Source organism: Tachypleus tridentatus, chromosome 12, assembly GCF_004210375.1.
Source record: "Tachypleus tridentatus isolate NWPU-2018 chromosome 12, ASM421037v1, whole genome shotgun sequence".
Classification (NCBI taxonomy): Eukaryota; Metazoa; Arthropoda; class Merostomata; order Xiphosura; family Limulidae; genus Tachypleus; species Tachypleus tridentatus.
In genome coordinates, this window is record NC_134836.1 from 17,235,570 (window position 1) to 17,251,735 (window position 16,166).

The 16,166-nt window shown below is 28.5% G+C and overlaps 1 protein-coding gene across 2 annotated transcripts in view; it reads right to left on the reverse strand.

Moving 5' to 3' along the window:
* LOC143235006 (myotubularin-related protein 13-like) overlaps positions 1 to 16,166 on the reverse strand; it is a 123,225-nt gene that overhangs the window by 60,823 nt on the left and 46,236 nt on the right. For both annotated transcript variants that reach the window (XM_076472711.1, XM_076472710.1), the window contains exons 10-14: positions 14,394 to 14,507; positions 14,053 to 14,181; positions 9,496 to 9,594; positions 2,746 to 2,900; positions 1,461 to 1,626 (exon numbers count right to left, since the gene is read on the reverse strand). In XM_076472711.1, the coding sequence (XP_076328826.1) occupies positions 1,461 to 1,626; positions 2,746 to 2,900; positions 9,496 to 9,594; positions 14,053 to 14,181; positions 14,394 to 14,507 (663 nt within the window). The remainder of the gene's footprint in view (positions 1 to 1,460; positions 1,627 to 2,745; positions 2,901 to 9,495; positions 9,595 to 14,052; positions 14,182 to 14,393; positions 14,508 to 16,166) is intronic.

Genomic DNA, 16,166 nt, shown 5'->3' on the forward strand with positions numbered 1-16,166 from the left:
AGTGTGCTTATAAAAAGAACAATAAACTAGGTATAGTTTAAAAATGACTGAAATTGTAAAGAATATTTCACTTTCAAAATTCATTAAGATATAATGTAATTAACTTTCAAATGAAACAAGAAACAAATTAACCCTATAACAAATAAAACAGTTACTATTTTTCACGATGACAAGAAACCCACTTAAAGTAAAAGTATGTCTCAGGATGACTGATATAGATATCAACACTTTTACTGATAAAGCAGAGAACAATGTTTTGACCTTTCTAGGTTATCTTCAGGCTCCTAGGAAGGTCAAAATATTGTTCTCTGCTTTATTAGCAAAAGCGTTGATACCCATATCAGCTGTCCTGAGATATACAGTTACTATTTTTTATGCCAATAATCATAAAATAAATACATCCAGCAGGTGATCTTTTCAAGTTCATTCAAAAGAAATTTGAAACATCAAAAGTTTAAAAAACACTACAAATTTTGAATAATTCTATAGGAATACCTTGTACAAATTTGTAATATTTATTTTTAAATAACTTCGATTTATTCATGAAACAAATACAACAGGAGTAACTGAATAATAAATAATTACTTTAGTAACATAACCTCATGTTCATTCACCTATGTTAATATCATATTATCTTTTTAAATTTCTATCACATAAATCATTTATGGATGTTACAAAATAATGAGTCCAATACAGAACCATGTGGAACATTATATTTTATTATACTCACATCACTGATTGTATTTATTTTTATAGTTTTATACAAGATTTTAATCCATTCCAATGCAATGCCTTTTATGCCTACAATTTCCATTTTATCTAGTATTTCATGTAATACAGCATCAAATGCTTTCTCTAAATCCAAAAATCCACTCAGTGTTGTTGTTTTCTTTATCTTTATTTAAAGACACAAAGATTTTATGTGAAATTCAATAGCACCTCTGCAGAATTTCTTACTTTTCTAAATCTATAATGATTTTAAGAAGAAAGGTATTTATTGGTTAACCAGCTGCTCCTTTTTGTTTTCTAATATTTTAGAAGACACTGAAAACAATAAAACAGTTCTATGTTTTTACATAATTATACAAAATAAACACATGAAATTATTGTTTTTCTTCATATTAAATGTTTTACACATTACATTATCATTTTATAATTTTTTCTACTATATTTATGAAATATTTATTAAATTTATTACCCAAATTTGTAAAAACATTGTCACTATTACCCTTGTTTTTTACATCTCTTTCATGTTTCAAATTGAATTTTTATAGTTTACCTTTTCCCCATTTTAGTTTCTTAATTTACTTTGCCATAACTAGAAAAGTTATAATTTGTCACTAATAAGAAATACAAATTAAAAACTTTACTTGTATACTATATAATTTTTAGGCAATGAACTTACCAGAAAACTAGAAAATATCTTAAATAATTGATCATAATTTAATAGTATAACTAACTTTTCTTGCATCTGAAATCTTGTTTTCAAAAATACAGTTGATACAGTTCCGTATAACCTCTAAACGTCGAGCACTGTTTGTAATAACTGCTTTTCCATCCTGAAAGGAAGAAATTGGGGTGCCCATCGGTACTACTCTTGGCAGTTGTGGGCGGATTGCTTGAAACCTTAAAATATAAAGATAAAATTGTATTTTCCTTTTTCTTTATTTTTACTCTAGAATATTTTACCACAACAACAAAACAATAGGGTAGCAAGCCAAATTATGGATGTCATATAAAACTATCATGACAAAGAAATATGAGACATATGTTGATCTGGAAATGCTGAAAAGGTATTACATAGGCCACTGAAATAATATATTATGTACACAAAACTTTCTGGGTAAAAAAAAACTTAAACTTCATTATTTTACCAACTTACTAAAACATATCAATTAAGCAGAGAATACTCCATTTGATATCACATACATATTACAACATGACTTAATTAGTGAAACAAATCAGGCACATTTTCTGTGATACAATTTACACAGCACTTATGACAAAAGACATGTCATAAATAAAACATTCACATGTGTAAAGAAAAATCTTAATAATTTGAAAACTGAAAATGGATAAAATACCATTTTTATTATGAAGATATCTTTTTAGTTACTTTCTAGCAGAGTTATAAAAGGATTATCTGCACTACTTGTTAATAATTTTAAAGTTACAGAATAAAAGCAACAAGTCAATACTATCACCAACTTTTTGGGTTATTCTGTACTGAGCTAACATACAAAATGGATTATTATAAATATATTAATATCATTTGTGCTTTACAGTAAAAATATATAAACAAATATCTGCTTTTAAAAGCAGCTACAGTACAATATTTTTATTGCGTAAATCTGTCATATCATACACTGGGAAAGATAAGGAGTTATCGAAAGCATATCAAGTCTTATGCAAATTGAACAGAAATGTCTACATTTTAAGATCAAACACATCTTGATTTCATGAAAATTAACATGTGGTAACTGAACTAATTTATATGACAGACTGTGCCACAACATGGCATTCAATGTCTTATATGAGTTAAGAACTTTTGTGAGTTTCAGTTTGTCTTTGATTTACTGATAAGTTGTATGTGTGTTTTAACAATGTAAATATAATGTATTTTTTACCAATATAATTTTAAAATAATTTAATCTAGAAATTCTAAAACTGTAATTTGACCTTACAGCATAACATAGCTCATACACCACTTACAGTCTATACTAGATACTAAGCATAAACAAGTACTTTGCCCTGAAATTATGCTTGGAAAGTCCATCTTCTATGATATCCTCTACAATTTTCTTATCCAATAAAGGAAAAACTGGCTGATGTATCCTTCGAAAAGCCCCTTCTGTTGGTTTTGGTATTTTCTGAACATATGGCTGAGGATTAGGGATTTCCTATAAAACAACATAAGTATTAATGTTTATAAAAAAACTGTTATCTTAAACAAAATAATAATGTATTGATGTATTAAACAAGAACAGATGTGTTAAATTTCATCAGTGTTCAAATTACAATTATTTCAAGTAAAGTAGAACATGAGTGTAATACTTTGTGCCTGCTATCATTAATACACTAGAAAAGTCATAAAATGGTTTATATTTAAAAATTTTACCTAAATAATTACATGTGAATACTGAGTATTTTCCTGGAAGTAATAAATGTGTGGTTTATACTTGATATATTTTTGTTATCATAACGATGTGGTGTACAATAGCATCTCCACAGAAAAAAAAAACAGGTGAGTTAAATTGGCAAACTATTACAAACTGTTAAACTTATTTTATACACTTGCACCATAATCAAAAGATAATTTCACTTAAATTCTTATACACCAGTATTTAATAACAAATTATAAATCATAAATTTTACATCTGAAAAAAGCACTTCTACATACACACTTAAACTCCTAAATTATCTATTTTACTACAGTGAATGAAAACCTTGTATCTACTTATATACAAACTATGTGATGTAACCACAGTACTATACCAATGCAGGAGGCATGACTTTAAAGATAAATTGACGTGTATATATATATCACTAAAAGTAACCTTTCATTTCAACACTCTTCAAGAATAAATTATTCAAAAACTAATCTTTAAAACATACATTCACAAATACTACCTGTTCACTACATAATAACCATTACAGACTTTACCATACCACATTTGCTGTATAATGTTAATTTCATTCCAATTATCTTAAGAGCAGACACATGAGAAAAAGTTACAAATGCAGGTTAAGTAATAACACCCCATAATGCCAATTATCTCAACCTCAAAGTGATGAAGTAATCCATTAGTTGTGTTCTCTGATGTATTGGTCATAGTATGACACTTGTGACACTTTGTTACATTGCTCAAATGTAAAACAAAAATATAACCAGGGCATAGTTTTACTATCAAGAAAAATAAAAATTGTTTTGAAATGTTGGTCTCTGCCATCACCGATAAAGAGTGATGGAAAACCTGAAACATTCCGAGAAGTGTGTTAGAAAGTGCCATTGACTGACCATTAATCACTGGATATGAACAGTCCTGTGAAGTGGATGTACATGGTGCACTGTGTTTGTGTTATATTAAGAAATGTATTATAAACTTACTGCAAACTGATTCCCTCAAATTGTTAAATTTTGTTGAGGATTAGAAAGGCAGGTCTAAGTTAGAATTAAATGGATATTTATCTGTTAAAAACAAACAAGTGCAGGAAAACATTTATCAGAAATGTAAACAATCTGAAAAAAAATGCTAAGGTCTTTCGATAACAACTGATAACATTTGTCAAGAGTATCATAAGCACAACCATTCTGATGATGCCACTGGTATTGAAGCTAGAAATGTAATGCACAGCATATGAAATGATTTCAAAGAATCCATGTGATACACCTCATTATATTGTCTCACAGCATCCTTTGGACTCAGCTAAGCTGCAGCAGCTATGTTGCCACAAAGGATATAAAAAGAACTATTCAGTCTTTACGTAAGAAACAAAATCTAGGGTTAGTTACTCCAAATTATCAAAGAGATATTGTTTTTCCAGAAAACTATAGTAAAACTATAAATGGAGAACAGTTTTTAATGTTTGACTCTGGTGTAACAAACTATCAGATAATGGTTTTCTATACCAGAAGAAACCTACAGTTGCTAACAAGTTATTATCATTTTTATTTGATAGAACATTTAAGACCATTCCAAATATCTTTGAACAATTATACACAATACATAAGGTGAAGGAATCCTTACCATCACTTTAATTTATGCATTGTTGTCAAGTAAAAATGAACATACATACACCAGACCTTAAATCCTGTGTCCATACTAACAGATTTTTGAATATGCAATGATAAATGCAATTAACATTGAATATCCATGTGCAGTTAACTGTGTGTTTTTTTCATTTTTGTCAGCATATTTATCACAAAATTTGTGAAAATGGCCTCAAGCAAAGGCACAGATGCAGACTTCACTTTAAAGGTTTGCACGTTTTCTGCACTAGCATTTATTTCTACAGACCATGTTGCAGAGATATTCAATTTTTTAGTGATGATTGAAAGGCTGTGGCATGTGCCATTTCTGGATAGTATTTATTTGTGTGTGCATTTTGACAGTTGTTTTTTTTTCTCTTTTTAATACCATTCATTGATTACTATGGCAACAAGAACTTGTGTAAATGACAGACATATTTGGTTATATTTGTGGTAAACCTGTTGTAAAGCAATAAAAGGAAAACATTAAGGAATTAATCAAAAAAACATATGTGCATTTTGAAATAAAATGTGGGGACCAAGACAAATTATAGGCTATACAAAAAGATTGTGCCATTTGTGCCAAAGAGTTGAGAAATGGACTACAGGTAAGAAAAAGTGTTTTTTGACTTTTGATATTCCAATGGTCTTACAAAATATGGAGATAACTGCTATTTTTGCTTATTTAAAGTGCACAGCTTCAACACTCAAAAATTTCTTTTCCAAACCTTCAATCTGCTATAAGACCTTTTGCTCATGATACAGTTTCAACCTGATATCAACAGAAATTATGATAGGGAATTTTTTCAACCTGAAATATCTGGTGAACCAAAACTTTTCACACAAGGAAAACTGGTGAGAGATATGGGGCTTCCAAAGGATTTTTCAGAGATATGGGAGTTCAGACTTTGGGCTAAAAACGTACTTTCTCCAGAAACATAACTTTACTGGTACAGAAATCATGAGAAGGAGTTTATGCCATACTTTTAACAAGAATGTGTACTGGTTTATTGCAACAATACTGCTGAATTAATACCAAGGCTAGGAGCTGCAGTCTATGAAACAAATGACTGGCAATTGTTCACTGATCCTCCAAAACAGTGTAAAAGGTGTTCTTCTTCACAATCCTAACATATTTTCTGTTCCTATTTCTTATTCAGTTCACTTGAAACAAATATACGAAAATCTCCAACTTCTTAATAAAGTCAAATACAAAGAACATGGTTGGCTATTTTGTGGAGACTTAAAATTCATTTGTATACTGTTGGGTCAACAAACTGGTTATAGAAAGTTTCAATGTTTTTGTGTGAATGAAACAGCAAAGCTTGAAATTGGCCTGGATAAAAAAGCAATAAAGAGTCAGCCTGATACCAGGATTGAAAAACACTGAATGTGAAAGTTTGGTTGACATAAAGAAAGTCCCATTACCTCCACTTCACATAAAACTGGGCTTAATGAAGCAGTTTGTAAAGATCTTAAACAAAATTGTGACTATTTTAAGTATCTATGTGGGAAATTCCCAGATCTTTCAGAAACAAAACTTAAAGAAGGGATTTTTGATGGGCTTCAGGTTATGAAACTGACTTCTGATGAATAGTTTGAAAGGAGAATGAAGAAAGTTGAAAAACTATGGATTGCCTTTAAAGATGTTACTGACAAATTTTTAGGAAACAACATGAACCTAAATTATAAACATACTGTCAATAACATGCTCAATAAATTCAAAGAGTTAGGTTGTAACATGAGCTTGAAAGTTAATTTTTTTACACTCCTATGTTGACTATTTCCCTGGAAACGTCAGTGCCCTTAGTGAAGAACAAGAGAAGATGCTTAATCAAGCTATCAGGGAAATGCAGAGAAGGTATAATGGAAGGTGGAACATTAGCGTGACGGCTGATTACTGCTGGTCATTTTAACAAGATGCTACAGAAGATATACATAAAAGGAAGATCACAAGATGTAGTTTGAGATTAAAAGACATATTTCACAAAAAAATATCAGGATGAATGAAGATGCATATTTGCTTGAAATCAGTGTTCTTTCATTTTCTTCTGTTTGTATTTTTAACAAATGTAATAATAAAAAATGTTTGTTATGGTAAACAAAGTGATAATTTAGGTAAGTTTTTTTTATTACTGATTTGTAAAAAGTCCTTAGATGATACAAAAAATTAATATTTTTGAAATGAAATTACAGAAAATCTGTTATTAAAACTAAAACAACTTTAATGAAGCTCAAATTCACAGGCTTGTGTTATTACATGGTTGAAATAAATAATTAATATTGGTGTTTTTTGAATATTTTTTAATGATTTGATAAAATTGCTGATTGTAATATCATGATGTAATGATATTCTCCATTCTGAGTAAACATCTCATTTTACACATATTTATGTCTTTCCTTGTATACTAAATAATATTGGTATTTAGTGGTACCAAGCAGTACCTTTCCAAATATCTTTGAACAATTATACACAATACATAAGCTGAAGGAATCCTTCAGCAATGAAATGTAATGTAATGTTATGTAAATAACCATTACACTTTGAAAGTTCATTGATAGGTAAGTTATATACTTTTTTACTATTTTTCTGAATTTTCTTATACTACATTCATTTACAAATCAAAATGTATCTAAAAATTAAATATCTGATTAACAGTAATTTTGAAGAACTAGTTTTGAATTTTTTTAGAGAATTTTCCATAAGCCTAAACATGTTGAAATACACATTTTACACCACCTTGTTTCAAGTTGTAAATTAAGTACACTTTTAAATTTTAGTATTTTGAATGAAGCAGTTATCTTCATTAAATACAAATTATTTACAATTTTCTTTACATTAAAAAAAAGGTCTAAAATATTTTCACAGATTTTAATGTTCTATTTATGTTGTGAAATTTTATACCAAACTACAATGCTATAAAATTCTAATGTAAGACAATACATTTTACTAATGCCAGTGAAGCTCATACACAATCAGAATAGGAGCACTGCATTATGCTCTGCTATCTAATAGCTAAAGATTAAACTGTAATAAAATGTCTAAGAAAACGTATACTACAAGTCTTTTTTATAACATTTAAATTATGCAAATAATTAAATTTCTAGACACCAGTAAAGTTGCATCTGCTTATTTAACATGAAAAATAAAAAATATTTATTTTCATTAACCAGTATTTTGCACAAGTACTACTAAAGCCTTTAGGTATTACAGTAATTCACTGTACATACGTTAATCATGCACAACCCAAAACTAATTTTCTAACAATTATTTTACTTTTGTTCTTAGCTTTAGAAAAAATTATGCATATTCTGTTATGTTAAATAAAAATCACCTGTAGACTTAGCAACAATAAAAATAACACACACACAGAGAAACATATCACTTTAACAGTTTTTAATTTATTAGATAGATCTACAAGGGATCAACTCTGCATTCTAATAACAGTAGGCTAGTAATAAACTGATCAGGCTAATAATTTCCTAAAGCTAATTGAATGCCCAAGATATTTAATAAAACTACCATACATCTCTGGACAAAGTTTAATCTCTGTAACAGTATATTGAATCATCAGTCAAAAATGGGCAAAAAATTAATGCCACAAAACATCAATGAAAGAAAAACTATTTTATTTTATAAATTTTGTTATTTATTAAACACTATTGACAGCTCATGCAATCAACTTTACAATCATTAAGTAGTTAGAATAAAGCTCAGTGTAAAAATAAACATGCTGTACTACAAATAGTTGTGTGATTTGATTTAATCATTTAAAATGTAAAATGATAAAACTCATTGTATAAATAAGTATGTATTACAAATAGTTAGGTTCTTTAAAATACTTATTTAAAATATGAAATAACAAGGTAATTAATTAAATGATTTAGTATTTTGTGTATAAAGAACAAGTCATACTACAAATATCCATCTATCATTTGAGATAATCAATTCAAACAATACATAATCAGGTGCTACATGAACAAATAACCATTTGGAAATAGAAATAGTTATCTGATAGTTAAGAATCAGAGAAATCAGAATAATAAGGTGCCACATGAAAGAGTAACATGTTCAGTATACAATGGACAGGACATACTACATATAGTTACAAACTGTCTGAAATAATCGAATGAAACTACAAATGATTAGTTGCTAAATAAATGCTCTACTACAAAGGGTTTGTTGTCCTTTGAAGCAATAATTTCAAATCATGAGCAAGCAGAGTACTTTGAAGTAACTAAGACAACGGCAAAAAAGGAAACACATCACTATTAAATAGGCTAGTAGCTCACATAACAAGGTCATCTTAGGAACAAACGAGTTAGTTTTTTTCTGTCAAACTGTTAAGCCTAAAACAGAACACTCATACATGAAAAAGACATCTGAGAGCATTTTGTTCAAAATTATTAACAGAAGATAGAATTTATTAAGCAGGTCATTTTGACAATGATGGTAACAATAAGTATAAATCTAAATTATTACAGCTGTACTTTAGAGTTTAATTTATTTTTATAAATGGATATAACCACTCAAACTATTTTTCATTTAAATATTATTTTAAATTGAATGATTTCAGTTCATTTTGAGGCTATCATTCATAGCTATAGCATGTTTTAAGGATTTAATTACACTAAGCACCTAAATATTTCATTTTCCTAAATTTTGTAAAGGAACATTCATAAAATAAACCTGCCATCACACCCATACATCACATAATTCTAAAATGTTGAAAGTCACAACTTACATTCTGTAAAAGTTGCTGAGCATGGTTCTGGATATGTTTTAGCACTAAGTCTGGATCTTTGGATTCTAACTTTAACAGATCCTGTATACCTGCAAACAACTATTAATGAAAAGAACTATTAATTAACATATTCCATTTCCACAATACTGATAAACATATCAAACTAGTTTTTATAGCTCTACTTCCTTGAGAATTAAATATTGTATGAAAGAAGTACTAAAGTCTAAATTTGTCCCAATATACCTCACTGTACTAATACAACAAGAAACAAACATAAATACAAAAGGTATGGAAATAAGTTATGTCATCTATACAGTCATCATAACTGAATAAGTATAAGAATGTCCAATACAAGAGAAGGATACTTTGACAAATTTACTATGTGTACATAACTGAAATGTAGCAAGCTATGAGCAAAATGTACACAAAATATGTCAGGAAAATATTTGTACTCAAGATTTGTCTGTAAAATTATGTCATCAACCTGACTCAGACTCTGGCAAGTTCATGTGAAGAATAAAAATACCTTTGTAGAGCAAATTACAGCAATTACCGAAATGCATATCTACAGTTTTTTTTCAGTATCCTTCTATGACATATCTGGTATTTAATCCCCTCTATCATGAAACTATTACTAAATCAGCAATTTAGAATAAAATGGACAACTGATAACTCTGACATCAAATACACATTACCATGTTCAAAGGCACTCTGCAAAAAAAATATCATGCCACATGCACTTTGACCCATATCCATGCATAAAGGATTAAATAAAACAAATTGTTAAAAACAGACTACCAAAAGCAATAAGTAAAACCTATTATCATGAAATTAACATTCCAGTATACAGAATGGTCATGCATCTATATGAACACAAGAACAAAACTTTAGGTATTTAGTTAAACAATTATTACTTTTATATAATCATTATAGAAGATGAAAGGCTAATTTAAAAAAAAAATTTAGTCATTTCTAGTGATTCACCTGTAATGAATGTTTTTTTTTTTATTTTACTAATTTTGTTTCATTACTTTCAGCTTCCATTCCAAAACTAATATCATATGGAAACAGTCTTTTAATACTGGGAGCACTGCAGACTTGAGCTACTCCCATTAATTTTTTGTCATATGTAAGGCTTGCAAACATAGGCCAAATCTGATAGATAATATATTCCTACCACTGTATGTGTGTTCCATTTCTCCAAACACCACTCTTACTAAAGTAAATTTCACTGTTCCAAACATAGTTTAGGACCTGATATTATTTTTATATGTAAATTTTTTTGTGTTTTGCCTTATCTTCTAAGTTGTTTCAAACAATACGCAATGATAAGATGTTTTTATGGTATTTTTCTATCTTCGAATTAATATGTTTAATATATCTCTGTTAGGCACACTGCTTGGTATAGTACTCCCCACAGTATTGCTAAAGTCATAAGCTAAAAGTACAAGTTTCATCAAAAGCTCAAATAGTCATTATAAAATTCTAGTACAAATTATCAAAATATCTAGTTTTACTTATTTTAATCATTAACACTAGTATAATACCTGTGATACAGCAATTATAAAGGGTTGAGTATATTAAAATGATTTTGGAACCTCACTAAATTATTACAGCCAATATTGTCACATCTGATTGTGTAGCGCTGCAACATAGTTTTTATTGCTCAATCATATGGCTGTCATGTCCCAAATTACACCATTTTTCCCTTAATACAGATCTTCCACAATCCACGAGAATGACAGCTTTTCATCACTTGTTTCAATGGTCCAATCCAACAGAAATTCATTGTTACTGCATCTGACAACCTGACTAGCATGAATATCCATTTCATTTTCCAACTTCTAGATGAATGTGATGATATAACATGTCTAACAGGAACCTTCTCTTGGTAAACCCATACCCTATTGGCCTCATTTCGAGACAGAAACCCTTCTCAGATATGTAGCATACTTTTCTTTAAGATACATGGACAGCTTTTATCACTGATGTGTGTTTATATATCTCACTAGTTACAAAATGATACACTTTGCTTACTATGGATCCAGTCACACAAGTCATAATTTTCTCTCTGGATGTTCATGGCATCTCAAATTGATCTACATTCTCTTCTTCCCCAATGTCAAGTAAAAAGATACTTCTGTCTTGAACATTCTAAATCTTCTATCTAAATACATCTTTATGTTCTGATTGAATAAACCTTTAGTGTTGATAAACACTGTTACATACCCTTCCCAAAAGCAACAAGTTTCAGTACAATAAGACTACCTATAAAACACCAAACAATTCCAAAATATATTTCTGATATATGTCTTATTACACTATGAAATTTTATCAGCTGTTATTGTAATGCGACTTGATATTCAAATTGTTTAAATATAAAGTACTCAACCCTGTATTAGCATGTCTAGAAGAGTCACAAAAATTATCACATTTTAAATATCTGAGCAGCAGCATTCATTACATTTACAAAAAAAACTAAGACATCCACAAAAAAGAACAATGACTTGATGTTTATTTATACATATAGAATAGTGAGTAAATCCCTTGCAAAACACTATGCTAACCATTATTTTTTAATTTCTCCATAATAACCTTATATCCTAGTGCAGCATGTATATCATGCACTTTCTACCTTCTCACAATAATGTAGAATTTTTCATACATTTTGTATCAGTTGTTTTGGTTAAGCAATTCATTAATCCAATGAGAGGATATCCTTCAGCATCCAGAAAATAAAGATTTTCATTTTGTGTTACAAATAATGTCTAGTCTGTTTATTAATTTGCTCAAATTCAGTTAGTTTAAGTAAATTCAACACTACTTCATAATTTTTCCTGCTAATCTGTCTATTGTAAAGTGGACCAGTTTAACCTGAAAATACTACATAAGTGTTATTAAATGCTTCTGATAGAAAGTATGATAAATATTTACTTACATTATCTATATCAATTCTACAAGTTTTATTTCAGATACTAGTGGAATATATCTAAAAATAAACCCAAAACCATTGACAAATTAAGGCAACAGATCACAAATGCTTTCCACTGAACCAGAATTGAAAATTACACAGCAGCATGCCAGCCACATCATCATAGATGTTATGACTGTTTGAATACTGGTGGAGCCAAGCTAGAGCATCTCAACTGATGCAACAGTGTATGTACAGTTAACTTATTGTATGAAATATTAATAAATGTGTTTTGCTGGCTTGTAGGTTCAATTTACTACAGTCATGAGTATTCTAAATATGAGTACTTTTTCGGGCTACCCAGTATACATAGTAAAACTATTATAAATTGACTAAAAATACTTCATGTTATTGGACAGTAATTTGGTATAATCACTGCTAACAATATTTTTGGTTATAATTCCAATAATAACTCATGAGGTCTGGGCAATGAAGAAATTTCAGTTAGTTCTAAATTCAAGCACCAAATTAAGAATACAAAATCTTAAATGAAATTATAATACAAAACTATTACAACATATTTTAAATAAATAATGTTTGATGAAATTTATTAAAAAAACAGAACCATAACCTGTTATTTCCATAGCAAGTAACATCATCAAAATTTGCTACTTAGATCCAAACAGATTAATTACCAAAACACAAAATTAGATTAAACTTATAATGAGTTCATGTATTTGCAGCAATGTTCAACCAACAGAAAATTACAAATATCCATATAAAGCAAGTCTAAGTTTAATAAAAACAAATTAAATAGGATGGTAAACAAAAAAAGACTTATATTCATTTCTTCTGCATAAGATTAGACATGAATAAATGTTGATTTACCCTTTTCACCAACAATTTGTATAAAAAAAATTGTATTTTTTAAAATTATTTTACAATTACTAGTGAAAAAAAATGTTATGATAGGATTCAAGTTTTGACATTTTTAAGCCCAAAAGAAAATACTAAAATACTTCAATTTTAATTATGTTATAAATGTTTAGTAAAAGAGAAACCTTTAATAATTAACAATGTAAATCCATTTCTATTTCAAACCAGCCTAATTTTTGAAATTAAAAGAACTAATGAAATTCACAGTTTCAAAACCATAACCTATATTAGCAAAATTTGTGAGAAATGCCAATGAGCTCCAAGTAATTATCTAGAATATTTAAAAGCTAATAAACTGTTGGCAAGAAACATACATTCATGCCTCAATTAAATATGTAAAAATGGTTAGAAAGGACAGTCCCAGACAGGATAAAAACAGTTGCTTATGAGCTAAGCAGCTTAAGTGAATAACTAAATAAATTAAAAAATGTAACCAAATAAACTTTTAAAATTATTCAATTGTAAAATTGCAGTTTAATTTTCCAAACTTGTTTTACTTGCCACATCACTTTATCCTTATCCTATAAATTTGAACTGCAAATTATATTTGTAAAATAGTGACAGTACACTTATTTCAATCTTCATAAGAACAGCTGAGGTAAACACGATCATAACAAGTACCAGAATGTTGTAACTTATCAATCTACAATTTGGTTTTACAAAAACTTGTATCACTGTTATACAAAAGCATGTATAAGAATTAAACTCACCTCATCAAAAATATCACAGACACGATATGGAGGGCCTCGCTCAGAAACAAAACTATTGAAAAACATGCAATCCAACACTTTTCTTACAAAGTCACAGTCCAGAAAGTTTCTTTGCCCTAAAAAAGCTGCCTAGAAAAAAAATTATATCGCTAAACCAACCTTGATATTACATTTAGTAAGTGTTACAATTTTCAAACAACTTTTTGCAACAGCTGAGTCTGAATATTTGAAGCAGAACAACCATAAATTAACACTGAATATTACTATGTTACAAGTTTTCACTGAAATCTTGCAATTAAAGTATTTTTTTTTCTAGCATTACTTTCATGACTATTTCTTACCTTGTGAAAAGTGATAATTGGTTTGGGGTGTATTCTGGTAATTGTGAGACAAGAACGGTAGCCTTGTAAAAGTTGAGCAAACATTACAAGAAAAATTGCTCTGATCTCTTTATCCTATAATGCATATAAAAAAACAATTTTATAAAAATAAAATTTAACAGTTTTCTTAGTTGTATTTATGAAAGATATAAGATAAAATCAATATTTAAATTATTTTTCTACTTCATACATTTCACATTAACATGTCCTCAGATGCTCTGTGACCACAAGCCTACTGAACTCCGTTTTTATTAGACTCTTTTGTTCATCCCTAAAGGTGTTTTCTCCATTAACTTTTACATAAACCATAAATTACTGCTCAAACCAATTTACTTACTCTTCATATAACCTGCTCTAAACAATCTTACTTAAACATTGCTTATAGCTATTCTCAAGGCTGTGCTTCATTAGTAATGAACATACCAATCCCTTTTTGATTTAACAGGTAATAAAAACCACAACAGAGTGAGAAAAAATAAAAATATGGATAATTATATTATTAAGAATGACAGTTTCTTAGCAAATACACACCTATACTTTAGTACAAGCATAAAAACTGTACAAACATACACATCACTTACAAATACACTAAACAAGTGTTGCAAAATAACAATATATTAATTAAAAGTAATTTCAGTACTTAGATTTAGTATTTTGGTTAAATTTTTTGAAGTTTCATATACATGTTTGCACTTGACATCTGAAAAATGCTAACAGGTTACAATAGGTTTAATATGACTTATAGTTGATTTTGCAGTTTATGATGCATGAAGTAATTTGTTAACAACCATCTTATTAAAGAAAGTTATTTTCTAATGAATATAAACTATTTGTTTTTCAATGACTTAGTATTCTATTAGAAAAAAAAATGTCCACATACAATTTGCATATTGCATGTTTACAAAACTAATTTCCATAATTTACATCCATGGCACCAAAACCTTATTGTTTATTCAAAATTATTTTGCTTTTAGTGATTTATAATGATTTTCTTATATTTAATTAATTTTTGAATTTATTTCATTACGTATTTGTACACAGTCCCAGTTAATGTTACATGAAGAGTTCCTGTAATACATTCCACAAAGACCATATCACTGAATTTTAATTTATGAACAGCATTTTTATGTTCTTTAATTTGAAACTTAAATTTCTACTTGTTTTCGATATAACTTAAACCATTATCATATCTATCCTTTACTTTAGTTTCATCTTTAACATCATTAATGATATTAATTATAATTGATGAGTAAAGGTTAGTTGATAACTCGTATTTTCCAATTTTGTTGACAATGATGGAACATATGGCAAAAATATTCTTTCCTTATTTCCCTTATTAATTTGGTACATTTTGAAATTTATAATTTATTACAGGTTCATGACATCTATCAACTGCTATACATTTTAAATAATTTAATTCTAAAATCAGATCTTCAATGCATGAAGAGACACTATTAGTGGATGACACAATCTTGCATGTAGCAGATTAAGAAAGACTTCATGTATACCAAAGTACACAGAAAGCCATCCTCTCTTTCTACAGAAACATCCAAAAATTTCCAACCACATTCTTTCTCAAATTCTAAAGTGAATTATATTATAGGGCTGATAGAGTTAACACGTGTCATTGCCTACATAAAAAACAACCAATTACAGTTTTTAACAAAATGCAACAAATATATTACGTTGAAACTAACAATATAAAGTTGAAATTTGAACAAATAACAAGGTTAA